A 27,707-nucleotide genomic window follows, 5' to 3' on the forward strand; every position below is an offset into this window, starting at 1 on the left:
GATCAAGTTATTCATGCGTAAACTATTAATTACAAAATTCGTGAACAGATGACACCCATTGGAAATACTTATTCGTCCATTTAGTTTGATTCTCGATGCGTGAGCAGACTCTGTGACCTGCTTTACTTCGATTTGAATATGACTCTTTGAAAGCGAACACATAGCCCTTCATGCTATTGATTATATGAGAAGTAGATAGCACCCGTCCCTTATATATCCTAGACTCGTGTGTTTGCTGTCCGCTCATAAATTGCGTCAAGTTAATTGGCTTGCAATTGAAACGCAATTAAAATTCATTTATAAGCTCAGCCCCAAAGCCACGCCCCACCACTCTCCCAGACCAATTTTAGCACATAATTCATAAATAACAATTTTTGCAAAGACTCTCCTTACATTTCGCTCACCCTGCTAAACATTGCGAGGACTTTTCGCCTGGCGGATTTATGGTGGCCGCCTCTTCGTGTGCATTTCACATTCATTTCGAAATGCAGCTCGTTAACGGAGTCCCCGAAAACCCCCATATTTCCCCCCAAGCTGGCTGTTTATTGCTTAACTCACTTAAGACCTTAACTAAGTTGGCCTTTAAAAAGTCAAATGCCAGGGCAGAGACAAGCCCAGGGCAAGGAAATCCAAGGCGAGACGATGCGATACGACGAATTGAAGTAGCAAACACATTGCATAAGGACGAAGTACGTTGCGATGTATGTTTGTTGGCATGTATGTATGTATGTATGTATCTATGTATTGCATGACAGAAACGCTAAATCAAGTTATCTGTAAGCATGCAAGACATTAATAAACATTTCGCGTGCGCCAGGCAATTTAACAACTTTTGATATCTAAATTTGTTTTTCACATTCCATTCAGCTCCTCGACTCTTCTTGGCCATGTTTGCGCCATTGCTGCTTCCGCTAGTTGGTTGATTCTCTGTTTTTGGCCAAATCTGTGCTTCTCCTTTTTTTGATGTTTTTCGTACGCATTTCAGATTTTCATTAACTGTATAACACTCACCGCTTCGTTGGAATTGTATCTCAAATTGCATTTGTCTGGCCAAAAATGAAAGACTTTAAGCCGAATTGTGCGATGCAAAATGAAACATTCACTTCCGATTTGTGTATATATTTGTATTATATCAGGCCACTTTGTGTTATTTCTATTCCTTTTTTCTGCCTTAATTTTTCATTTTCTGGTTGGACATTTATTTATTTAAAATGCGCATTTATGCTAACAGTTTTTCTATAGGCAAATAAGCATGACCAGTGGCCCAAAAAAAAGCCTGCAGAGAATGCATCTTTTCAGGTGCATTTCGATTGAATGCATTATTTAATTCCAGGTAATTTGAAATGTTAAATCCCCGCATTTATTTCATTATCAAGCAACAAGACCATCCGCCCCGCAGCACACTGAGCCAAATTAATGGGTACGGATTCACGATTCCCACGGGTAAAACTCACCTTTATTTCCAAGGTTGCTGGCTGCGAGTCAAAATGGAATTTGGCACGTGAGCCAAAAACCTCCGGGGCTGACCAATGTCGGGGCTGCTCCCGGCTCTCCTTATCGCGCACATCGAAGCTGTGGGTGGGGGTAGAGAAAAAAACAAAAAAAAAAACAGAGAAAAGAGAAAAGAGATGAAAAACACACAAACACATTAAATAACATGAAGCCTTGAAAAATGCCCCGCCCACGCACCATTAATATTTAATGTGGGCGGGCAATGCGAATTAAATCAAGCCCCAAAATTTCGTCCAGCTCGGAAATTAATGAAATCCATAGCCAATATAATTCAACCGAGAGGCTCCTGCCCGCGTTTTCCACACGCCTCTGAACTTTTCGCACGAAAATTAGCGTAATTTATTTTGGTTTGCTCATTAGGCTGGGTGGAAAATGCGATGGCGAACGGCGTTTGTGTGTAAGGCCTTGCCAAATGCAATTTATGTGCTGCAGATAAAAATTAATTTTTTTTGTTTTGCTTTTCAGGCATTTTGCTCCTCAAATTGTTCTGCAGATTTAAGCCAGCACTGCATTTAATGGGCTAAGTTTATGCCTCCTGAGAGTTTCCAACTTTCCAAGTACTTCGGTATTTAAAAGACAATATTACCTTGGAATGAGAGCAGTTGAAAATACAAACAAAAAATGCAAATAAAAAAAGTCATAGTTTAGTAGGGCTATTTTTCTTAATTAAAGCATTTGTTAACTTTTTAAAACAAATAAATAAACATGATAAAAAGAGCACTGTCGGCTAAAATGCACACGCACTTGCAACGATTTTCAATTGTGATTGTAGTCACTTTAAGCAAATAACTTTAAATGTAAATAATTAAAATACGTGAAATATTTGTAACGTTGCGTTGGTTTACATTTAATTTCATTAAAGCCAACTCTGTCAATTAACGTTTTTCGTTCCGGCCAGTTCGGTTCGGGAAAAAATTCGTATCCTCAAATTTAAAACCAGACTGAGGTCTCTCAATCAGAAGAGGTCCTTTTCAGCCACTCTGACCCGCTGTCTCCCTCTCTCATTCTCTCTCTCTCTTTCTCTGCTTTCTGAATGGCTCTTTCGCTTTCTACCAAATTGTTGCTACTGCTGTTGCCATTCCAGCTGCGATTGCAGCCACTTTCGAATATTTCTGCGGCGAGCTGAGCGTTAAGCGCCCTTTTGTATGCAACACACAATAATTTATGCGGGAAGCCGTCGAACTTGCACTCGTTGCAAATGCAACAACTTAATTGCGCCACGGCCAGCAGCCGACTCAAGAGCGGAATGAGGGCCAAAATGCGTACCCCCCTCCCTTCCTCCACTGCCAGCGTTAACCCAAATTTTAATCGCTGCTTTTTTTTTATTTCTCGTCGTCCTTTGCGACGCCGTTTTAATTAAAAACTAAAAAACAGTTGCACTTTGCTTAAATGGCAGCAGAAGCGCGACAGAAGGAGAGCGTGTGCGAAAGCGAAATTGCAAAGCGAGTGCCCAAGTTAATAATAGTTCCACGGGAGCCTATGCAGCAAATGTTTATGCCTAAATAGTACGCAACGAACTGGGCTGCCAGTGACGCGACTGCATGCAAATTGAGTGTAATAAAAATCCACCGGCGGCACCAGGAGGCGGTGCTGGAAACTAAGAAAAAGGACGACGAGAGCGGAACAGGATGTAAAGTGCGCAGACTGATTGAATTTGGGAATACCCTGAAGGATAATCGAGTTGCAGACGCAAGTAGGAAATCGAATTCATGTGGGCTGAAGTCTTCGAAAGTAATTAAAATTTTAGCACAGTAAACTATTTCAAATGGGTTAGATTAACCTTTTTTATGCCTTAGGGTATGCTTCATTAAAATTGTATGTTAGAGTGGCATTATGGTTGGTATTTTATTTATTTTATTCTATCCAACCCCATTCAAATCAATTTAAACCGCTGCCAGACAGCCTAAGATACCCTAAGCGACGGCAAAAGCAATTATTTAGAGAAAAAAATCTATGGTTGACAACCAAAGGGAGCAACGTGGCGTGAAATGCCGTGAATGCAATTAGAAGTTAACACAGTGCAGGTTCTCAGCCAAGGGCCGTCAATTACGGCCACTTTATTATGGACCCGACTTTGGTTGACTTGCGATCTGACCTGCGTTTACTTGGCAATTTTACCGTAATTTAATCTTCGGTGCCCGTCGACGTTCTACTTGAATATTTTCACCGGCACATAATTCCTGTGGTTTGTCATGGCCCGAGGTTAATCACTCTAAATTAGGTAAACATAATTAAGTTAATACCCAGGCGCAGACAGAGGAAAAACAAAAGTCAAACACAAAAAAAAAAGAAAAACGAGGGGAAAAAATGAAACAAAAACAGGTGGGACGCTAAGCTAAATCACACATCCTTCAAACGCACACTGACAATCAAGCACAAACACACACACACACATATACGGGCATACTTAAAGAGGGGGAAATCATAGCATACTTATGTGCGCCAGCGCCCCAAACGATTTAAAAAAGGTACCAACTCTCGAGACTCTCGTTTGCATTTAATTATATGTGTGCCCAGGCCGAGACAATGGTCCAATTGAGATGTCGTCCTCTAGGACTCACCTATAGAGCGGTATGCCGGCATTATCGCGGAACCAGAGCACCATATACACATTATCCAGTGGCTCTGTAATGGGACAGGGCAGCGACACCGATTTTCCCTCGACGGCATCAATGTCCTTCGTTTTCACTGCGGTTCCGGGCAAATTATGTTGTCACGATTTTTGGTCGGTTTATTTTTTTCCGGCATGCGGTTGGTCATCGTGAGCAGCAGCAACATCAACATCATCAGCATCGTTATGAAAATAGAAAACAAATGCGTAAAATTTGTTAATTAAATGCTCCATTTTTCCCAACTTTTCCCCATCGTATGCGTGGCTGCGTCGTTGCGAGTAAAGCTTTTAGCAATTAAATGTTGATGGCGGCTTAATTCCTACGTAATTACAAATGCGTAAATTTGAGCCGCCCTTTACGGCCCCAAACATTCCGCACCCATTGGCTTAGCAACAGCCTGCGGGCGGCCATGTTTATTTATTATGCATGTGCAAATGCGTGCACCAATGTTTTTTCCTCTTTGGATTCGACAGGCTTTTAGGCCCTTTTATAGGATCAAAACTTGCAAAGCTCAACAAGCAAAGTTAAAGTTTGCGTTGGATGGTGGAATAAAAAAAAAACACTAGCGAAATTAAGGCAAATAAGCAAATTCCATTATAGTAATTAATTTTATCATTACAAACAAATAAAGTACCTAACTTCTGTCGATTAAAAAGAACACAGTCTATATTATAATTAATGCCCGAGGATTGTGCTTAACAAATGGCGCAAAAAACGAAAATGTCAAACTTTTCACAAACGAAACGTTTTAAGAACTAGTTGACATATCACTGCATTTATTTATCTCGCTAAGTCAGCAGAAATTTAATTGTTTCTCTCTTAAATTCCCCTATTTTATGGCTCTATGCGACGTTTTAGCTGCAACAACATTTTGGCATTGAATCAAGCCACACAAAAGCGGCAAAAACAACAATAGCTGTCACATGTGCTGCGGCTTTTGCTGCTTTTCTTGTTGTTGCCGCTGTCGCGCGTCATCTCGTATCAAATGTGTATAGATAAAAGTATATATAAATATAAATAAAAATGTCTGCGCTGAAAATATTTCGCATCGTATCAAAAGCAAAAGAGGCCATAAAAAATCGCTGTAACATCCTTCACAAACGCCTTCCCCGCACCCCGCTAAGCCTATCCCTTCCCGTTTCTCTTTGCCTTCTCCATTGACTTTATGTGTAAATATGAAAAAATGTCATTTTATTGCCACAATGCGTCGAAATTTTGTGAAAATTTATTGCGCATACGCAACGTTGTACAATAAATATGCGCTTAAATGCCCCCAAAATGTACGGGCATGGCTTTGGGTGTGAGATGGTGTGGGTGTGGCGTGTGTGTGCTTCGGTGTGTGTGTACGTTTTATGCTTTCTCTGTTTGCTTAGCACTGCGGCACAGCATCACAACCAGCAGCGCTTCAATCCAAAATACTTGAAAATCTTAAAACATGGGGCAGCTCTGAAGAATGTCAACGCTCATGGCAAACTGCTACAAAATCGTAGCAAAATTTTAGATCATTTTTGTTTCGTTTTGAAAAACGCTTGCCCAATGCAAATTTTAATATTTCAAATCGACTCAAAGTTGCTTTCATAAACATTCCCTAAGGAGGCAAAACCAAAGCAGTGTTATTCTCAATTCTTTTAGAATTAAATGCTAAATAACGATTTTATTCACATAACACTAAAACTAACACCAACAACTATTTTATTATGATTATTTTTTTAAATTTAATGTGAAGGACTTTTGGAGGTGACGATAGCAAGAAGAACTAAATATTTTTATTTTAAAAACTAAAGTTCTTTGAATTTAGATTAATGCCCAGAAAGCACGCACTTCTGAACTACTTAAGTAAGGCATGTGTTCCAAAGAGATAAAAATATAGAGTTTTAGAAAAATTTAACACCATTTTTACAGTGCCATTAGTCTGGCAATCCGAACTGCTTGCATTCCAATGCATGTTCTAGGTGATGGTGCATCAAAGGAATGGCAAGGCGAAATGCATATCGTTGGATGCATTGCTAAACGACTGGAAACTGCTCAACCCTTCTCTGGCAAATTTCAAAATTTTGTCTGCTTGGCTCTTGCCTTTTTTGGCTGCATTTTTGTGTCGCCTTTGGTTTTGGCCTTCACTTAACTACAGCAGCCAGCTCGACAGCTCGTGCATGTTAAAAGCTATTTAAATATGCTCTCTTTGAATGCCTTGATTGGCTTACTTGGGCTCTCTCGCATCTCGGGATGCCATTCCCCCTAACCTCTGACCCCTCTTACCTACCCGGCTCTTTTGGCTTGACTGGCGCTCGGTTTGCGTTTGCTTTTGGCTTGCCTTGACTTGGCTGCTGACAAAAATGGAAAGAAAGCCAAATGAAATAACAACGAACGTAGATGGAGAAGTGAAGTGCTGGAGCTGCATAACCTTTTTGCATGAATTAACCCCATAACGACCAATGAGCATTGACGGCTAAAGTGATTTTGCTTATCGAGATCAAAGAAAGCGATTACCAAAGCCATTTGCAGGAACATTTGCGAAAAAACTGGCATGCGCTCTAAAAGCAAGCTATTTAAGATCTTTCTGACTTAAAGAAAGCGTTTAAAATGGTTTTATTTAATTCACTAGAACTATTTTTTATATATTGTTTTATATACATAGTTTTATTATTTACACATTTGTATATAAAACTTAGTTTATATAAAAAAAAATTGCTTACACATATGTAATAACGCTTAGAAACTTTTAAAATTTTATTGTTTCTTGCTAGCAAGCATTTCATTATCTAGCTATTAAAAAATTGATAATATTAACCCAAATGCAATTAATATAATGTAATTAAACATTTAAGTCTTCATTGGCAAAAGCAAATTTATGTAAATTGAGCTTTAGCTGACATCTGTCAGCTTGCAGCATTTCGTTGCAATTTGTAACCTCAGCTCTTGCCATTAAAATCTGGCTAGTCTAGGGTTAAGCTAACCTCAATCAGTATCAGCCACCGCACACGCAGGACACCCACACACTAGCATAGTCAGTAGACACAACAACCACCACAATGCCACGCCCCATCACATACCAGACCGCCCACTGCCACGCCCATTGGCAACACCCGCACTCAGAAGCTTTCTGGTGATGCAATTTCAAATGCAAAACTTTAATGGAATTTTGTGCTGGCTGTGTGCATGTGTGACAATAGTTTTGCACAACTTGACGCTCCCGCAACTTTTATGTCAAATGCATTTCGCACATATTTTGTTGCATATTTCGAAGTGCAGGGGCGGGGAGACCAGAACTAGGCACGAGGATTAACTTCTTGTCATCCAGTCTAATTGATATTTAACAAGGAGTCTCCAGTCGCCCAGTTATTTCTAGTCATACAGACATAATTGTCGAAGGACCTCGAGCCCAGCAATTACCTACGATGGTAAACTTAACCATGACGCAACTACTGCCTCTACTTTCTCCAACTGTACAGTTTATTAATTTCTCTTTTTTTTTGCCATGTTCGGTGACATTAACACGTCACCAGACTGAAGCTCAGCGAGATGGAAGGTAGTTGTTTGCTGTGGCATTTTTCGATTAATCGTCGGCCTCATTAGTGGTGAAAATTTTTATGATGACCCATGGGGATTGAAGGCACTTGCAGTAGAAGTGGGAGTGGGCATGAAATTTATATCCAAGCGCAGTTTTCGTTGGTGAAGGGTAAAAGGTTATATGTAAATATCAAATGAGCTTATAAAAATAGAGTAAACTAGAGCGTTAAATAAATATAGTTAACATTATAAGCTAGGCATACAAAAAAAAAATAGCAGTATTTTTTAGTTGTTTAAGCTTTAGGCTTTCACACACTAAAATGGCAAATAAAATTAATCATAACCTGAATCCTTTAATATCATAAATATTTAATATAACGCTACAAATTATGATGTACGTAGTACAGGCTTTAAAATAAATTCCTTTAAATTTCCCGTACTTGTTTTCCCCATAGCCTAATGAGCAATTTCCGACCACTTCTGTGTGCATGTCGGTTGACTTTTGAGCCGCCTTCCCGACTGTTTCCCGTGGTCGGCATTATAAAAATTACGAGCATTATGGTTGGGCATTAAGTACGCTGCTGGAAATTAACGTGCATCGTGTGTGTCCTGCGGTCAGGCAGTCAGTGGCAATCCTTTACGCCGAATTCCACTGTTTCTGGGCATCGCCAATCCCTCTGAATGTTTGTCGTGACCTTTTTCATTGAGTTGGATTATCTGAGGGGATTGCTGATATTTTGCTCTTCCAATACCCTTGCTGTCTGTGACCCACTGACTTGCTCTTGATTGTCAACCGTAGCAAACCTGTTTTGCAAAACTAAAATGCGAGGCAATAAAAAGGATGAATGGCAGACAGCCAGACAGAAGCAAGGAATAAAAAGGTTTGCTTTTATTATATTATATTTTGAATTTAATCGAATTGAAATTTAGCCAGGACAAAGAATAACGACAAATTGGCAGACAGCCAACATGAAAAAAAATTTAAATAAATTTGCCAAAGGAAAGAGGGACAAAAAATCAACGCTATCAGCTAAAAATATTCAAATCTAATGATATTTTGACATAAAATTCAATTAAACTTTGCAAAAACCTTTTATTGGATTTGTGGCCAAAAATGCAAATCGAAGTTGCTGCCGAGGTATTCGATTAAGAATTGGAATATTTACGGTTTAACATGAATAACAATCAAATAATATTTTCTGGGCAAAGCGCCTATACTAGATAAAAATAACAAAAAATGACTTAAAAGCTGAGTTTACATTATTCGATTTTTATTTAATTAAAAGCAAACATTTTTCTGTTATATTGTATGATAATATTTTTGCACTTTTATGTCCAGAGGGGCAGAACGAAATAAGCCAAAAGGACAAGAGTGCTTTCTCAGTCTCTCTTCGGATATATCACAATAATCATCAAAAATCAGAGCCAGAAAAACTGGCCGATAGCAAATGGAATACGATTGCACTTTCGAAAAATACTTGAAATAAATTCAGCAGGATGCGACTGTTAAATAGAAAATGTTGCAGCATCCACATCACTTTTGACCAAAGTCAAAATGGAATCAATTCCAATCGGTGCAGCAGCAATAACTGACCGTATCCAATAAAATCAATATAGGGAAAAGGGGGACAGCATCTGCATAAACAGCAACAGGAGCAGAATCCCCAGAAGCAAAAGAAGCAATCGGGGCAAACAACTAAGCCCAGTTTTATAATAAAGTAACAGAAATCTGTTGGATCGCCTTCACCAGCCCCCCTCTGGCTTTTTGACCTGACCTGGACCTACAACTTTGAAACAAGGCTTTGGGGTTTCCTGTTGTTGGATAGTTGTGGGCAAATCAAGTCACTTGTCTGCAGAGGCGACAGGGGCGTTTTCAATTTTATGCTAAACGCTGGCAATGGGGCATTTCTGGCCGAAGAGTAGTGCGGCCAGAAAGTTCAGAGGTGCTGACCATGTTGGGGGCAAAAAACCATAGCGAATATTGAATTTGTTTTAAATGGCAGGCATAATGAGACGACAGGAGTTGGGAAAAAGTTTCCGTTGTCTATTTCCCCACGAACAGCCGAGCAGCAAAGTCCTGGGGTTCAACAAGGTCCTGGTTGCGGCCAGAACAGGGCAAGCCAAGCCAGGACGAGCAATTTATGGCTCCTAGGGGTGCTTTCAATGATACCAAAATTTAAATATAATTTGTTTGTTTGACTTTTGTCATGTGAATCGGAAAAAGAAAAGATAAAATGTTTAATGGCACATTTATTAGATATTGGGGGAAACTTTTTTCCCTTACCCAAAATCGCAGTGAAATACTTTAATTTAATTTCCAATGCAAACGATTAGTAAGGCTTAACTAAATCTGGGATAAAGAATTTATATTAACCTCGCTTGGCCCAAGATGCAGTTAAAAATGAATATTTTTAATTGGAATTTTTATAGATTGTAAAATATTGCTTAAATATACAATGTAAGGTAAGCCCATGTTGGTAAATTTCCAAAATATTTTGAACAAGATAAGCTTTTATTCGATTTTTTTCGTTCTTACCCAGCCCATATACCTCTGTTGGCTTTTCAATTGGGCCAATACAAATTTTATGTTTTCTTCGCCCCGTATGAGGGCAATAAAGTTTTACGAAACAAACTTAAGTCATCATGTGCTTGAGCTCGTATTCCATCTCAGTTGGACTTTGGAGAAAAGTCTTTAAGCTGGTCGTCCTGGCTGAAGGCTGAAGGAAATTCGACTTAATAACCCAAGCCACCTGCGACCTGTACCCCCCCAGAGAGGTTATGGAATGGGCCAGAGATTTACATACTAACATACTACAGTGGTGAGCCACAAAATTCAACCAGCTCATAATCTTAAATCTGGGCAATATGATGAGCGAGAGGGAAAGGCAATTTCGAAGGAAGCCAGAGAGAAAATGGCTTCAAAACTATGTGAGTTCTGGATCCTGGATGGAGAAAAACGAGGCTTTCGGCCCGGTTTCTGTTCCTTTTGCCAAACACACACATAATGATATGCAAATGCGAATGAATAAGTGTGCTGAAGTGTGCCAAGTGAGCAGACTAACACTTATTCAAACATACACACTCAGACCCCAACACTGAGAAAAACTATCCTGTGAATTTAATGCTTAATTGGTTGGTATACAATTTTTAAAGCAAATATGCACATATAGTTTCAATATTAAATATTTTAACTATTTCTTTTAAATGCAATACATCACATCCTGACAATTTGACTTAATAATCCATACCCATAGCAATCTGTATTTTTAATATTTTGGCGAGCTATATTCCTGTGCTATTTTTCCCTGTGCACTGAGAACATCAAAGCGAAGTCGAAGGCCAAGTCAGCTAGTTAGCAGCTAGTGGAATAGGAAAGGAACTGCTCCATTGGGTTCGACGTTAATGAAATGTGCAAATGTACCAATTGACCAAACCACCAGCCCCAAAACCTCCCCGAACAGCCAATGCCAATAGCCTCAAGACGCTCATTTAGTCATTTGCATATTAAAAGCTTTTGTCGCACAAAAGGTTAAATCAAAAGATAAAGCGTAATAATTTGTTGCGCCTTTTGGCTTCCTTTGCCTTCACTTTTTTATTCTTATATTTTAGTCCTGTGGCCTGGTCTTGGTCCTGGCCCCAGACCCCTCCTCCCGTTTTTCCGTGCGCCCCTTTAGTTGTTAACATGCGAATCGAGTCGCGTTGGTGTAGATTGGCTGCAGGGGGTGAGATGCGGTTGATGAGATTGAGGGTGTCGGCATGTGCGTGTCGATAAAATATTTCGCTTTGACGCTATGTAAACACTTTTGTGGCATTTCAGTGGAGTTTTTTCTGCGGGCCAGCGCCAGTTATGATTGAAGTAGAACTGGGGGCGGAGCGGGCGAAATGCGGATTTAGAGGGCAAAAAGTGCCAGAAATGCGAATCAGAGCACATTTGAAGTTGATGGGAGTTGATTGGGTATATGTGGGTTGTAATGGTTTATATGAACACAAATTGCACAGAAATATTTGGAATAGTTTGAAAAGTTTTTAGCGAGCGCGAGTCTTAAAGCATTTGTATATCTTTAAAGTCAGCAAACAAGATATTTTTTACTATTTACTTCCTACCAAGTAAATTTGAGTAACTACGATGCTACCAATCACTCAAGGATTATTTGTACAGATTAATCTATCGCAAGGCCAGCATAAGCTCTTTAAGCGGTCAATATTATATCTACAGTTCATATCGATTTATTTGTATGTATTTTTATGTCCCAATAGGACGACCGCTGAGGTTTCAGAATATTACGAATACTGTCCACAATTGTTATGTGTTAAATCTGGCGATGATCTGAGCAGACTTAAAATGCCACTACAATTCCAGACAGCTGCTGCCTCGAAATGTTTAGCTCAGCATAACACAGCGATTGTCAGCACAGAAGGCATACGAGTACAAATATAAATACACAGTAGAGTCTATATGTTTACATACATGTATGTGTACATCCAATATCCATTCCATATACTTCCCGCTTTTATGGCCATAAAGTTCAATAGCGAACCCTCGCAGCAACAAAGACCACCATCCCCTCACCCGCAGGATTTCTGCCGGCAGCTGTGCGAGCTGACATGATGAGCGATTTTAACACTTGTGCGGCAATAGGTTTAAAGGGGCCGGGGCAGAAATATTGCAAATATTCAACCTACTTTCCTGTGACCTTACCACACAAACGCCAACACCGCTAGCAGCAACCAACAGCGATGGCATCAAAAAGAAAACCAACGGGATACACCGATGTGTAGTTATTATGATGGCTTTTGTACCCCGAACGGCTTATGGCAGGAGGACAGAAAAAGCCAGGGTATATTGGGTCCTATGTGTAATATTATGAAATGAGATTGCTCTTTAAGTCGAAAGCCTATGCCAAACAAATTGAATATACTGTTCATTTGATTGCAAGCTCGAAATACGCTTTATTTCAGGCTATTACCAAAAATTACATAATTTTATAAAGAAAAAAATATATATATGATTAAAATATTTTAATGATTGATTTTGAATGATTTTGAATCTTTCCTTTACCCCATTGCGAATTCTTGACTACCCGACTGAAGTTTAGGGTGTTTATCAAATAATAACAAAAATATAAACGCTTCTATTTTATTGTTATGTGTCAGCAATGTTGTTTCTTGCTGTCGCCGATGCCACCGATGCTTCTGCGGAGTCGAAAGTCACATAACCAACTGGCAATGACATTTGACAGCCCACATACATACACACACACATACGCACACAACTTTCATACAGGGATACGCGTAAGGACATGTTTACATTTCCAACTGGGAACCACCGGCATACGCGTATACATATAGCACATACATGATAAACAACAATAGCGAAAAAATGAAACCAAACCGTCATAAAAAAAGATAACATGTTATGTTTTTGTTGTTAGAGTCCTTGGGGGGATCCTTCTCAGTGGGCCAACGCCTTTGCAGTGAGCGTTGATTTGTTTAGCTCTGCTGCCTTATAAGCACCAGCACACTCATCTCTGCCAGGGAAATATACACGAATTGCGAATTAAATTTAATTAACTGTGTCGGGAAGCTGCAGAGGAGATAATTATAACACTCTTAAAACTTTAAATCCCAAGCTAAGTGCCAAGCTGTAAAAGAAAGAGTAAAATTATATCGTAAAGAATGGGGTCATCTGGATCTGGTCCATCTTCATCCGTGATCGTAATTGAATCAGCATTAGCTGTTCTCCTTCTGCTCCGGCTCGTTTATCCTGTCCATGAGGTGCTGCACCATCAGGATATAATATAGTTGGGATGTCACGACACTAAAGTCAAACTAGCCAGCAAGAGGACACTCCGGCACTCGCACACACATGAGACGGCGACTAACGAGGTCAATTGTAAGTTATTTCCTCTCCACCATCAGCACAGGACATCATATAAAGGAGCGGCAGGATAAAAAAAACAGGCGACAACAGAAAAACAAAGCACGAATGCGGAGAGTAAGCTGAGGTCCAGACCAGGAAATAGCCCAGCATGAATATCATTAATAGCAAAAGAGCGTTAAAGGTCATTGTTCCTGTTAGCCTTCCGCTTTCTGAAGAGGCAGCAGAAGTCGAGGCGGTAGAGCAGCCAGCTTAGACCAGAAGGAAAAACTAACTCATTATTATGAGTCCTTTTCCTGGGCTCAGAGATGTTTTGTGAGGATATATGTGTGTGCACGGGATTTAGTAAAGGGGATTAAATTATGACATCCATGAAGAGTTATTCTGAAGAACTGCATTTCCATGAAAGCGTAACGAACTTGCACATACTTTAAGTTACATGCCTCATTGTTTTAACTAACAAAAGATTTTATGAAAACCTTCAATCACAGCTTGTACACAATCTATGACTTTTAAGTAAATCCTACATGATTTAAAGTTATTTTCTGAACTCAAAACTTATAGCCATTTGTCCTTAACGTACAATGCTCAAATCTAGTTTTATAAAACAATTTGCAGTCTGATGGAACAATTCTCGTTTCAAATACCATCAGAAAGTGCATTTTAAATTGGTGAAAAACAAAAACAGAACAAAAATGAAGCAAAACTATGAGTAGAGTGAAATTGTGTCACCTAATTTCACAACAGCTCTTGGCTACGCATTATTGCACAGGACAAATATCACACATACGCCCCGTATGACAAATTGTCAGACTGTGTTAGAGTGGAATAGGGACAGAAGATGAGAGCGAATGAGACAGTACTAAGCACCTAAGCTTCAGAACAACAAGAGGAGCATTTGCATTGAATATGAGTTGCAGTCGGAGTTGTAGTTATTCCAGCTGTAACTTCCCCTCACACGAAAAATGGAATTTTCTCTTTCGCTCCGACGAGACAGAGATATAATTGTATGCATATTTAATAATTCATAACTTTTTCTAGATCACCAGAAATATGAATATTCAGACACAACAAGAGTTGACGAAAAGTAGGGTGCAATAGTGGTGCGAATAGTGGCGAATAGTGCGAATAGTGGCGAAGTACAGTAGTCATCAGAGTCGCAAGACCAAAAGCGGTTGTGTCAGAAATTTCATTCGCCAAAAACTTACTAAACAAAAAAACGTCAGTTTTCTGTCTTATTTTTTGAGCTTTTTCTTTGGAGTTTGTGGCAGCCTAATTTTGTCACCCTCACTTCCTCCTTCGCTTCTGTTGGAAGTTTTTTTTAAAAAGTTTTTCTGTCGTCAAAATTCTCGCTGCTCTTCTAGCCATATCTGCAGCCACTATAGAGCTATACTATTATTTTATTCTTTTTGAGATTCAATTGTTTAAATTTGGGTCAATGTGTGTGTTCCGAAAGAGAAATGGAAAACGGCTGACTGACAGAGATTTCTCTTAGCTTTTGTCTCCGGGCGACAAACAAACGAGCAACAAAAGGACATACGGAAGGACAATGGCAACCGAAACATTCCACATACGTGCTTTGTGTATATCAGTGCCAGGTTGATTCCTATTCTGCTTGGCTAAAAAGAAAAAAAAAACAAAATAAAACACCCACACACACCAAAAATACGTAAAGCCCAGAACGACAAATTTTATTTTATGCAAAATAGTTATGTGTGTGATCCGTTGTACAATATAAAATTTTGTTGTAAATGTTGCACGCTTTTGAGTGGGTTTTTTTTTCTTCAGTTGCTGATATATTGATTTTTGCATTTTTAGGTCGCACGATGTTGGCTGCTCTATGTGTGTGGATGGAGCGGAAAAGTTAGTCGGAGGTGCTGTGCGCGCCACACACGTTTAATGAACACAGATTTATGATACGAGTCACCAAACTTGGCTCCAGCACGAACAACCCGTCCTGGGAATTTGGGTTAAGATGGCCTGGGCTCTGCTCAATTTGCCCTCAAATCTTTACAAGTTTAGCTCTCCTTCGAACCAACCAAACGATTTCAATTTTAAATGTATATTTCTCTATCAGCGCAGTGGCTAATTCGGATGCTTTGATCTCGCGGCCCCCGCAAAATGTTGTCTTGAAAACGCCCTTGGCTAATCTGACCCCATCTATAAACTGAATAACCCCAAGCGTTGCCTACTTGTCGGCCTCACAACTCAACCCTCAAACTTTAAAAGCGTAAAATTGCAAAACCTGCTGCTTCTGGTAAGCATTAAATAAATTTTTAATAAAGTTTTGCCCTAGAAATTGTTATTTTTAGCTGCAGACTCGGGCAGTGTCAGCGGGAGTAGTTGTGGGAGCAGATAAAATATGACATTTATAGCTGCCTGAATACGTAAAAGTTGAACGCACCCCGAGAGCTTGGAGAGCCGGGAAATCAACAGCGAGCTGAGTTTTATGTGGCTTATGTAACCCAGCGGGCGGGTGGATGAATTTGATTGTGGTTGAATATACATATATATGTATAAATATTTCATTCAGGGCGGTGTCGGGACGGATTGAACCAAGTTTGTTTTACGACAAGGTGGAGTAATATGATGATGTATCCTCCGCCAGTAGAGAGATGTAGCTAAAGGAGTGGAAGGAGGCAAACCAAATCATCGACTTCGATGCATATTCAGGTGAAGCCACTTATTTGCATAGCCAAGCTTGATTCACGCATATATAAATATATACCCCATTGGGCGAGAGCCCTGTGAAGTTTTATTAAATTTTTGCCACCTTGGAAACCCGACACTTGGATATGTAAATTACACATGAACAAACAGCAGGAATATTATTCGGAGCTAACAATTCTACAGAGATAGAAAATTGTGCAATTCACAGCCTGGAAAAATGGAATGTAAATCAAAATCATAGCTTGACAAATAAATGCATAATTCAACGAAAACTACATATCAAATAATTTAATAAATAAAAAGAATCAACCTCAAATTAGTATACAGATCATTCAACATTTGATTATATTAAATGTTGAATTAAAACATATTTTACTTAGTCACTGGTGTTTTTGTAAGTGTACACAACGGCAAAAACCTAGCGACAAAGGACATTTACGCCAACACCTTCTAATCAAGCAAAGAGCTTAAAATAAAGTAAAGCCAAAAAGAATGAAATGAAAGATATTATGAAATTTGAAAACACACCCTTAGACAGACACACAAGTTCTACAAAAATAGCAAAAGGCACAAAGGATTTGTGTGCGGGTGTGTGAACATGTGTGCGAGCCTGGCTAAATGGCAGCCCTTTTTGGCTAAAGCCAAGCACCAAGACAGAGGCAGAGATGGTATAAATATATACAAAGCACACATAACTGTCAACCTATCCTTATACGCCCAATACACCCCCAGGACCTGCCATCCTTTTGGTGCGTGTTTGTTAATGAAATGTTTGCCTTTCGCATTTAGTTACGCTACGTTAGACACTTTTGCTTATTAGTGCAAAGCGCAATTTAAACGTTGGCCAAAAGGACACGAGGCAAAGTGCTGAAGGAGGAAGAACAACTTGGAATGCTCTAATATATATATAGAGTGTTATAAGACTCCAGCCAAGTTAGTCAGAACTCTGCCATTTTAAGGTTTTATTCAAATTTATATTCATAAATAAAGAAAAACACATAGAGTACGAACAGAAAATTAGCTAAAGAGTAAACAACTATTAGAAAAAAAATCATATATTACATATTTTAAGGCCAAAAAGGATAAAAGTTGCACAACCCGCTCTATTTAGTAGAGTATGTATTTATACATTACCAACGTTTAGGCGCCAACAGGCGACATCAGCAGCGACAAAAAAAGAGACGGAGACAATGTCCTTGTATTAAGTTACGACAAAGGCCAAAGGCTCTTGTTCATTTCTCTGCTCCTTCTTCTCCAACTTTTCCGACTTATTCTCCTTGTTTTTCCGACTAAGGTTCAAGGTTATAGACGTGTGGGGCCTTGAGTTCCTATTTTTTGTTTGTAGATTTGGCGCAGTGCGATAATTTCCACAGAATACGTAAAGTGTTGTGTGTATATGCACGTTTTTTGGGCAATTAAAAATTAAATTGCGCATACATCACGTACAAAAAGGGAAACACAGAGGAAAGAGACGCCGTGCCTGGCAATGACTTTTAAAGTTTAATTGGACTTTGAAAGCCGCTTTGGGATTCGAAACAATAAATCTGGGGAAGGCATTGTCAGTAATATTTGATAGACTAAGTGAGCACAAAGCAAAGATAGGAAAATAGTTTTGATTCAAATAAACAGAAAAGAATTGATAAATTCTTAATTCCATTACGAATTGCATTTTGCCAAAAATCAAAGCATTTGTTTTCAAGTGGTAAAACAAAAGATGATGGCTTTTTGAAATTTCAATCAAAGACTTCAAAATAAATGTAGGTCACACTAGTGAAATGTAAGTGGCCAAAACTTTGGAAATAATTTGTTTAAGTTTCGGCTTTTTATTTAACAACGTAAAGTAGGTTAGATAACTTTTTCAGAAACAACCACTCATTCATCAATTTATATTTAATCCCAAGTCTTTCGCTGAATTGCCTTCGATGGCCACCACTATAATCCCTCAGGCTACCTTGGCAATTTCAAGTTTCCTTGGAGGTGGCACTAAAAACGTCTAAACGTCTTTGGTTGCACGGCTAAGCCACAGCAGGTCGGAAACACCTGGACTGGCCCATAACCACAACAACCTCATAGAGCCGGCCCACTCTGCAGTTTATTTAAATTAAACCTTTTTTCACACAGGCATCCGCTTGGCTGGCTCTCCTACGGTGTATTTTGTTCGGTTTTTTTTTTTCAATTAACTTTCTAGGCCAGCCGCAAAACAGCAACAAAATACAAGCAAGTAGACAAGCAGCTGTTGATGATAATGATGATGACGACGATGTTGGCGACGACCGAGAAGAAGTCCAACAAATTGCAAAATCCCCTCCAAGCCATACCAAGCATGACACCTAGGGCAGGGCAAACATCTTTCAGCCCTTTGGGCAGGTGAGCTCAACTTGACTATGCACTCGGTGCGTATACTTAACGTAAAACCGTAAACCACTAAAACCACCAAAGGAAAACATCGCTAAAGTACACAGTCTCGTCATCATCAACAGCCATAGCCGTTTGGTTTGCGTAGTTTACTGGCCAACGTAGCATTTTATTTAAACTGCAGTTAATTTTCGCTAAAACATTTTAATTGTATTTTTGCAATCTGTCTCTTACAAGTTTTCCACAGGGTCAGCCAGTGTGGAAAGAATAGCAAGTGGTAGCAAAATGCTGAAGGGGAAATAGCAGTCAAGGCAAAAACGGACGAGAACATTGGGTAAAGGTTAAGGGTCATCAGTTAAATGCAATTTAATATGTGTGTTATTTAATGATATTAAATTCTTCAAGCATTTTAAATAAGCGATTTTTCTGTCAGTTAACTCATATGAAATAACCACGAAACAGGAGTTACTAGCCTTCACTCCACCTCCCCCTAGAGATATTGAGTTATATAACGTCTAGTTTTCACCAACTCTGAACCACTGTGGATGGGTTTTTCGGTTAAGACCAACACCCTGAGGTCTGAGGTCGCAATGGCCAAAGCCACTACCATTTTTAATGCAATAAAAGTCAACTTAAAATATGCAAATTACGGTAGTTTCGGGAAATTTGTGCAGGCTCCGTAGGAACCGCGAGGGAGGGACAAGCGAAAATGGGAGGGTCAGAGTCGCCGACTGAGGCTTATACTAAACTTCTTGCTAGTCCACTCTGTGGCAGTCTGTTGTCATTAACATTTCTCTGGGCCATGGACTTTTAATTGTGTCTACGACTGTGTCTGCAAACGACTCGGTCTCCTTCACTTCAGCTACTGGCATTTTCGGGCTTGGTTGGACAACTAGAGAATCGGTGACCCCAGGCCGTGTCACTCGGGGTGTCCTTTAGCAGTTGGCCCAAGACATTAATGTATATTAGTGTCGCAATAAATTAAAAGCATTTTGCTGTTCATATTTACCACCCAGCCAGCCGCACTTAAATCTAATTGCAACGAAGCAAGATGAGAGAGCCAGACGGAATGGCATTTAAATGGCCACAACAAGGAGGCTAATCAAATGCTAGAAGCTCGTTCTGCTAAATCTTTTAATGAGCCAGATAGCATTACCTTATGGCAAGGGAATATTGTTATTCTGAAAATTAGGCTCATCAATAAAAGGTCGGCGAAAAAGGGTGGCCAATCAGACAAGGGGTCGCAAACTCTTGACTCTGCGACTAAGCTGCTTAACCGAAGGCGAAGGTGTCAAGTTTAGGAATCAATTACTACAGAGTATGCAAATGTGTAAGCCCCTTTTTCGCCCTGTCTCTTGGCCTTCTAAACAAACTTTTAACGCGGCTTACACCTAATGAAACTTTGGCGAAGAAACAGTCTTTGGACCTTTGACAGTTTAATCGATTTCGTGAAGGCAAGCACTCGGAGATAGCCTGCTTTGATAATAGCTCCAATCATTTTCCCAAGAATTGGAAAGCAGAAACACTTTCAATGCAATATGTATTTAGTTCCAGTGAACTATTTTCGTATGCTTTCTTTGATCTCATAACCCTCCTACGAATCAGAGCTTGGGAATTTAGGCGAACAAACATTGCTCGAGCAAAAGCTTTGCTGGCATTTCCTGTTTCCCCTCCGAATAAAAATCCAATGAGCCATTAGAAACACATGCCGCAAGTGAATGTTTGTGGGGCACATTCAAAGCATATTTTTGAGGCTCCCGGCGCGTGTTTTGCCCGAGTTCACAACTTAAATTACGCAGCTAGCACACGCACACAGGCACCCCAACTTTTTACCCTTTCCGCCGGAGTTCATAGCCTTTGATTGATGAAGAGGCAATTCGTTGGGAGAAGCTCGTCGGCCACGCCAGTGTTAAACACTAATGGCAGCTTAAATTAGATTACAGAAGACTCGTTTCCCCAAGCACGATGTTGAAATGGTGGAGTGGCTGAGCATGACCAACGCATTTGCAACAAATTCCCCCGCCTCCGCACTAGCATTTGTATTTTATAGCGAGCATTTTTTTGGAGTGCCATTTATTTAAACTATTCTTGCTCGATTCCAGTAATTCGACAAAAGTGAACCCGCCAAAATTCAGCTGGTATCAAAAATCAGCTCATAAAAATCGCACAAAAAGACATAAATAAGATTTGTTGTTATAGTTTTCCCCCACCTCACACTAGCGCACCTCGAACAGACGGGGTTTCAATTGCCATTACGTATACGCAGCGTGTGCTTCCAAATGTCCAAACGAGTTTTTTTGCTCGGCCCCAGCTGTTTGGCCTTTTATATTGGTGTTAAATTTCACGTAAAAAGTGCACTAAAAATTAAATATAAATATTTTCTTAAGGCCATTAAAATACCCTAAAAGCTAGTTATATGACTTTCTAACACAAGTTGAGGCTTCTTTTAGGTGGAACTCTCAAAGCGGGTCGGTTACCTACTTACTCGCAATATTTTCTAGCTATCTAACAAGGTGAATAAAAACATACTCAACAAGTTATGTTCTAATACTATATATGAAGAAAATCTGAAATAAACTGTACATGCAGCGCATTAGCTAGTCGTTGTAAATATGTTAAATACATTGAGATTTGGCTTTCATATCGTGTTAAAGTCAAAACACGAACCTAAATCCTTTATTATGCAGATAGCTCGGCAAAGTTGGGTGCTACTTGCCTGCGGAATTTCATGGTTACAAATAGTTAATGTACAGTTAATTATTACATAATCACTAACCAACACGAAATGAGGCGGAGTACCCCATCTGCAATTCTACACAGTAGGTATGGTCAAGTCAAGTACATTGACTCGCTATATACATTTATTTGTGCTTCTCACATTTATATTGTTTTATTTCCAGCCTGATCTCCCTATCCCTCCACTTCGTCGTATGTTTGCTGGCCATAAATATTAATTATAAAACACGATATCCATTATATAGTTCTTCAAGCACGAATACATCATCATCAAGAGTAGCAACAAACTAAAGGGGTTGTTCGTATGGACTTCCAGGTACTCAATTTGAGGGTAAATTACCTATTGCTGAACCCTTAAATAGGGTAACAGTGTTTGTCCTATTTTTAAATTGCCTCGCCTAGATGAGAATTCAACGTGTTTTTATTTATTCATCAATGGAATCAACTCCTGAACGTAAATGTTTCTTGGCTCAGGTGGGCATTGATTGAATTTCTTGGAAAACAGTAATTGATTTAGATTTCAAATAAATTACGATTGAAATCGTAAACGGGAATAGCTATATTCTTAAGCACTCATATTATTTTTTCAATTAATTATAAACGGTAGGACCTAATTACTTTAAATTGATGTACTACGCATTATTTTATTCAAGTCTTCACAATAATCAAAACAAAAATTAAGCATTAAAATTGTTCACGTTATATTAAATTACATAATCTTAAAAGTTTAAGATTTCCTTACTCTTCCCAGCAGTTTATTAAAGTGTGGCAACCTTAAATATATAAATTTGGCCAAAACCTCTAAAAATGCGATATTTTTCATTTGGCTTGTTGCTCTACCAACGCAGCAGCCCGTTTTGGCCAACATGCCTTTTCTCATTTTCTATGTATTATGTAATAACACCGTAAAATAATTTATGGCAAATGAAAGTCACAAAAATGCGAGAACTGGCGGCCAGGCAACGGAACCAAAAGTTGGTTTCATGCGCCATTCACCAGCCAGCTTTCTATTACCTTTCCCCCCTTTCGTCTTTCGTAAACCCTTTTCCAAGGCGACTCTTTTGAAATTGTCGTAGTACATTTTTGGACGAACTAAGACACACAAATACAACCAAAAAGACGCCTTGGTAGGACATGTAAACTTTCATTTTCTCCGCGCTTTTGGCCAGAAATTTCCTTTTAACCGTGTCTAGAGCAGGTGCAAAAAGAATGTACGGTTTATACTTTTCATGTATCAAAGCTTTTGTGATCTTTCGTCTAGCCTTTCTGCCACGCCCCTTCGTTCTACGCCTTTGTCGCACAAAATGCTTTTAACATTTTTTTTTTTTTTTTTTGAAATTTTGGGCAAGCCTTTGTTTTAAAAGCTTTTGTTGCGCATGCTTTGAATTTTTTGCCTTTACTGCTGCTGCATTTTGATGTTTGGCGAAAATTGCGCGACAAAATTCACAAAGGAGCCAAAAATGCAGCGAGTCCTTCCCCCATCAAACCACCATATTAGTTTCACCAAAGCGAAGAGAAATATTCACATAAAAGGGTAACAAAAGTGTACTTTGTTTTGGAATCTTTTGAAGATCTTTGAATTTCACTTACAGCAAGAAAGGAAGCTGAAAATAGCAAGCTGAAGCTTAAATGCCCTTGAAGTAATTATATATTTCACCAAAAAGATAGCTAGCTACGGATGAAAGCTTTCGTTTCAATTATTATTTAAAATTTTTAAGCATTTTTCTATGTCAGCTATACGATAAAATATTTCAATATTAATCATATTAATTCCGAAATTTTATTTTTCAACCAAACCATTTTTATTTAGAATCAACTAACTATAGAACTTAGAATCAAAACTATATACATATGTATATGTACCATATAAAGGTCGCAAATGTCTGCTTTTCTGAGTTACCATCTTCTGACTGAAATCAATATAGCGTCTGCGAATATACAAAAAGGTAAATAAATCCCTTGTTAAATATTTACGCCGCCCCCATATTAAAAGTGACAAATATAGAGAGTTCACCCCCCTATTTCTTAATTAATTAAAGCCACAGATTCGTGGGCGTGCTTCAATCCCATCTGTTCTCCTGTGAGCACCTGTCAACCTGCTGTCAATTCATCCCTTGAAGTTGCCCCCTGCACTGTGAACTTTACAACTTCCCCTCAACGGGTTTGTCACTCACTTAAACTCAAACAATTTGATTGGCAAAAGTATTTTTATAGAGCCTAATTTGTGGTTGCTGGATCAAATACCTGGAAATGTTTTAGTTTTGCTACCCTTAGGGGGTAAATATAGAATCAAGTTTCATATAAATGATTTAAAACTTTAACCTTTCAAACCAAAACCTCTCTTCTTTACGTTCGTATACAGAACTGAATCAATAAAACTGAGCTCTGAAAAGGTGAGAACATTGCTACTTATCAAGATGGTTGGTTGAAAAATCATAAAACTTGTCAGCGGCCACTAAAACTCCTAAGCTGCATTGTGAAAATGCAACATGTTGAAGTCAACTATAAAAAACCAACTCAATTTCCAGCCACACAAAGCAATTTTAGCGGTTGGCTTGCTTGGACGACGTATGAGGGGTTAATCCTTCATCGTTTCGAGGATACAATTTCGGCAAAAAGCGTCAATCGTCAGATCCTTTGCTTGTTTGTTTTTGCTAAAGTTTTCTATTTCTTTCTGTTTTATTTTTTTTTTTGAGCGACCAAAACGTGCCACAAAAGTTTACCGCCCGAAAATACGGCGAAGGTGATGTGATGACTGGCCCCGTAGTACACATTCTTTTCCCAGTCCCCGAAGCATTTGGTAACTGCTGCAACTCGGCGCGTTGACAACTTTTTGAAAATCGTTGGCTCGGAGTCAGCAGAAAGGACATTCGTCAGTTAGTCAGTGTGTCAGTCGAGTTTCCCCAGTTTGTTGCATACTTTTGGCCGCCTGTTTAGCGAGAATGCATTAGCAGGAGGTGGAGATGGAGACGAAAGGAGTTGTAGCAGGCGAAGGATTTCCCAGGCAACTCCTTAAAGATTTATTATGGTCTCTGTTGTTGTTGGCTACTTTCGGGTGGTAGGTTCCGAGTGATAAAATGCTTGACACTTTTCTAAACGGCCAAACTTTTTGACTGCCAAGAGATTGCTCGCTCCCTCTCGGTCCTTGCCCTTGGTCCTGTACTTTTTAATGCTCCATAATGCTTGTTCCCTTCGGCTCCAGCTCCATGGCCAACACAGGTATCTTATCCCTTTCCCAGCTTCACTGCCTTTTTTCCACAGTTTGTTGACACTGTCTGGCTTAGAGAGCGCATAAAGTGGAAATGATTTACACAGTTCACCTTGCTACTGTTCTGGGTGCGTGTGTGTTCCTACATCCTGTGGGCATAATAAATAGCCTCAGCTTTTGGTCTGGCAGTTTTGTCAAATAGCTCTTCGGACCTCAAAACACCTAAAAGCTGTTGTTTTTTTCCATGCCGGCCCAAGACTTTACGAAGAACTCTCCATGGAGGGAGCTTAGCTTGGCATTCACCGCAGTGAAGAACAGAGCGCGTGTGACAAGTGCAAAAATCTTGGGAATAAAGTTTTCAATCAACTGCGCAAGTTAGCATGGCTTTGATTTGTGGCCTTTTTTGCACTCCTTCATGGTTTTTATGACATCACTGGCACATGTAAAAAAGCTCCAGAAATATATTATTAATACGCTTGTAAATCCAGAAGCTGCCTATTATTCATTAAAAATCTTAGCCATTTCCATTATTCAGCCCCCTAACAACTTTGTCAAATATAAATCAAATATGTCCAAACTTCCAGCATCGCTTTACATTAGCTTAGATCGCATTACTTTAAAAGTACGTGTTTTTTTGCGCTGCCACCTTCATCTGGGTTTTTACCTATTTTGCTGCCCCATCCTGTTCAAAATTCTATAAGCATTTGCTTGGGTGCTAATGGACAGTTTAGAGAGGCAACCAAACGAGAAGCTACTCGTACTGTGGAACTTGCAGCTGCACTCGGGGCAAAACTTACAACGGAGCGAAATGAAATCATAAATGCCAGGACACGTGCCAGGACAACGTGCCTCCAGTTGCAACGAGGTGTTAAAGTTTCACCACCAAGCTCCCATCTTTCCCAGAGTTCAACTCCTTGCTTTACTTTTTGGCAATACCAGAGGAGTCGCGAGTGGTTCGTAGTCCGAATGCCGGTTAGTTAAATATTTAAATTTATTTATGGGACTTGGCTTGGAACCTGCAGCCAGCAGCCACGGCCATTTAAAATAATCAAAAAAAAAAAAAAAAGGAAAGTGTAATAACTAAGAGGGATAGAGGTGGACTTACCGTGTGAATCCTTCGAGGATATGCCTCCGCTGCCGGATCCTCCTCCGCCAGGACCCATGCTGCTGCCTCCGCCGGACATTCCTACGCCGGAAGTGGAATGCAGGCGCGCTAATGTGACCGGCATTAGCAGTGCCATGGCCAGAAGCAGGACCATAAAAATTTTCCACATTGTTAACGTGGCCATTTGACTTTTATTGCACTTCATTTTCCCCCCTTCTCCCGCCTTCTCTGTCTTTATATATATATTTTTCTTATAATTTTCCTTTTGGATCTTCGTTCTTCGTTCAACCTTCGCCCGGTTGTTGATTTTAATTTGATGTGACTTAAGTTGGATTTGGTTTGCAGATTTGGCGCTGCAGTTTTTCTTTCTTCTCGCCGACTTCACCAGTTTCAGTTTTCCGTCCGTCCTTCTAATGGAAGCACATTTTCGATTTTCTCCTGTCTCTGCTTTTCTCGGTGGCAGCAGCTGCAATTGAGAAAAAAATCAAGAGGATGGGGTGAATCCATTGGTTCCATTGGCTTGAGTATTGAAAAGTTTTTAGTTTGGAGGCTAGTTAAAAAGTTGAACAAGTTTCCTTGCTTTTTTATTCCACTCCCATTTTATATATATATATATGTATATATATATATGTTTTTTTGTTAAAGTCAAGTTGAAGCCGCAATTATCGAGTTGTAAGGCGACGCGCCCCGTTAAGACCTCACACAGATGTTCATGTTCACAGGGTGGGGAAAAACTCAATTTCGGCCAAGAAAGTTTCTCAAAGAGAGATGAGCAAGTTCGTCACCTTGCCGGAAAGTTTGGCCGCTTGTGGAGGTGAATCAAAAGGTGGTTTGACAACATTAGTCATGGAATGTAAAGAGAGTAATTATTGAAGCGAGAGGTTAGAGTGGAATAATAAAATATTACGAGCCCTAAACTTTTAATTTTGTTGGCGAAACTGGTGGCTTACGTAATAAAGTAACTTTGCTTTTTTTTAGGTTTACACCTTGTAACAGATTTTAATGTGCCCTTAAATAATGACGTTCAATTAATATATGTAATAAAATTACTAGATATATAAAGGAAAACTATCTTTTAAGCTCAGACAAATTTAAAAACTCTCTTTTATTTAGTTTAGGTTTTTGTAAAATCCACGTTTAATATGCAAAAAAATTTAAAATGCTTCCGAAGTAAAAATACCATACTTATGTTTCTCTTTTTTTCATAAAATAAATAAACAGTACAGTTTGCTGAAGTTAAAGATAAGGTACTGAGCCAAACAAAAAAGTTTCCATTTCCGTTCATCAAACCCCAACTCATCCGAACCCCTAGACTTGCCCTCTAACCATCCTTAGATTGGCAGCGAAAGATAAAATTCGCCATAAGCAATATTCAACAAAGGACAAGAAATATGGTATTTTACCTTGAAAAACAAAATAACTGACATAAAATAAAAGGTTCTTAAATTGGCACACAACTGGAGAACAAAAAAGTCATCCCATGTATCTCTCTTTCGGGTAAGATGTCCCCAGCAAATAATAATGATTTGCAAATATACATATAAAGCAAGGGGTATGGAAGCAACCCAGAGGTGAGCAGGGGAACGAAATGCTGACAAAGGAGGAAAAGGTAGCGCCAATAAACAGACACAAAAGGTAGCCAGAGAAGGCACAAAAATGGATGATGATGGAAAAGATGTTAGCCCTGGGATGCCATAGAGCAAAACAAAAAAAAAAGGCAAATCAATAGGCTAGAAAGCGGTGGGAAAATATCAACCCAAAGATGGGTCGAAATTTTTCAAGTTTTCCGTGCCAAGGAATCCCACACTTGGTATCCTGCCTCTCCTCCCATTTATACCATTGTCATTTTGTCAACGTGTCCGTTGAGTGTCGTCAACTTGGCAATGGAGGGTGGAACCTGCCTTTAATAATGATAAGAATGTAAGACAGCGCAATAAGCGACCAAAATTATGAGCAAGAGATAAGCGACAAGAGGAAACCGCCGGAAAGGTGCCAATGTGAGGCAATATAATAATAATATTAACAAAAGAACTGCACCGCCCTTAGCAGGAAAATAATAATGATAAAACTAATGGTCCGACTGGCAATTATAAAAAAAATTTGCTTATATTTTACTCGTCAGAA

The 27,707-nt window shown here is 39.3% G+C and overlaps 1 protein-coding gene across 1 annotated transcript in view; it reads right to left on the reverse strand.

Annotated features, from left to right (window-relative positions):
• LOC6732377 (neural cell adhesion molecule 1) overlaps positions 1–27,707 on the reverse strand; it is a 64,950-nt gene that overhangs the window by 30,100 nt on the left and 7,143 nt on the right. Inside the window, exons 2-4 of the mRNA XM_016178257.2 lie at positions 25,584–26,049; positions 4,074–4,200; positions 1,455–1,572 (exon numbers count right to left, since the gene is read on the reverse strand). Coding sequence (XP_016025029.1) covers positions 1,455–1,572; positions 4,074–4,200; positions 25,584–25,788 — 450 coding nt within the window. The 5' untranslated portion in view covers positions 25,789–26,049. The remainder of the gene's footprint in view (positions 1–1,454; positions 1,573–4,073; positions 4,201–25,583; positions 26,050–27,707) is intronic.

Source organism: Drosophila simulans, chromosome 2L (genome assembly GCF_016746395.2).
Source record: "Drosophila simulans strain w501 chromosome 2L, Prin_Dsim_3.1, whole genome shotgun sequence".
Classification (NCBI taxonomy): domain Eukaryota; kingdom Metazoa; phylum Arthropoda; class Insecta; order Diptera; family Drosophilidae; genus Drosophila; species Drosophila simulans.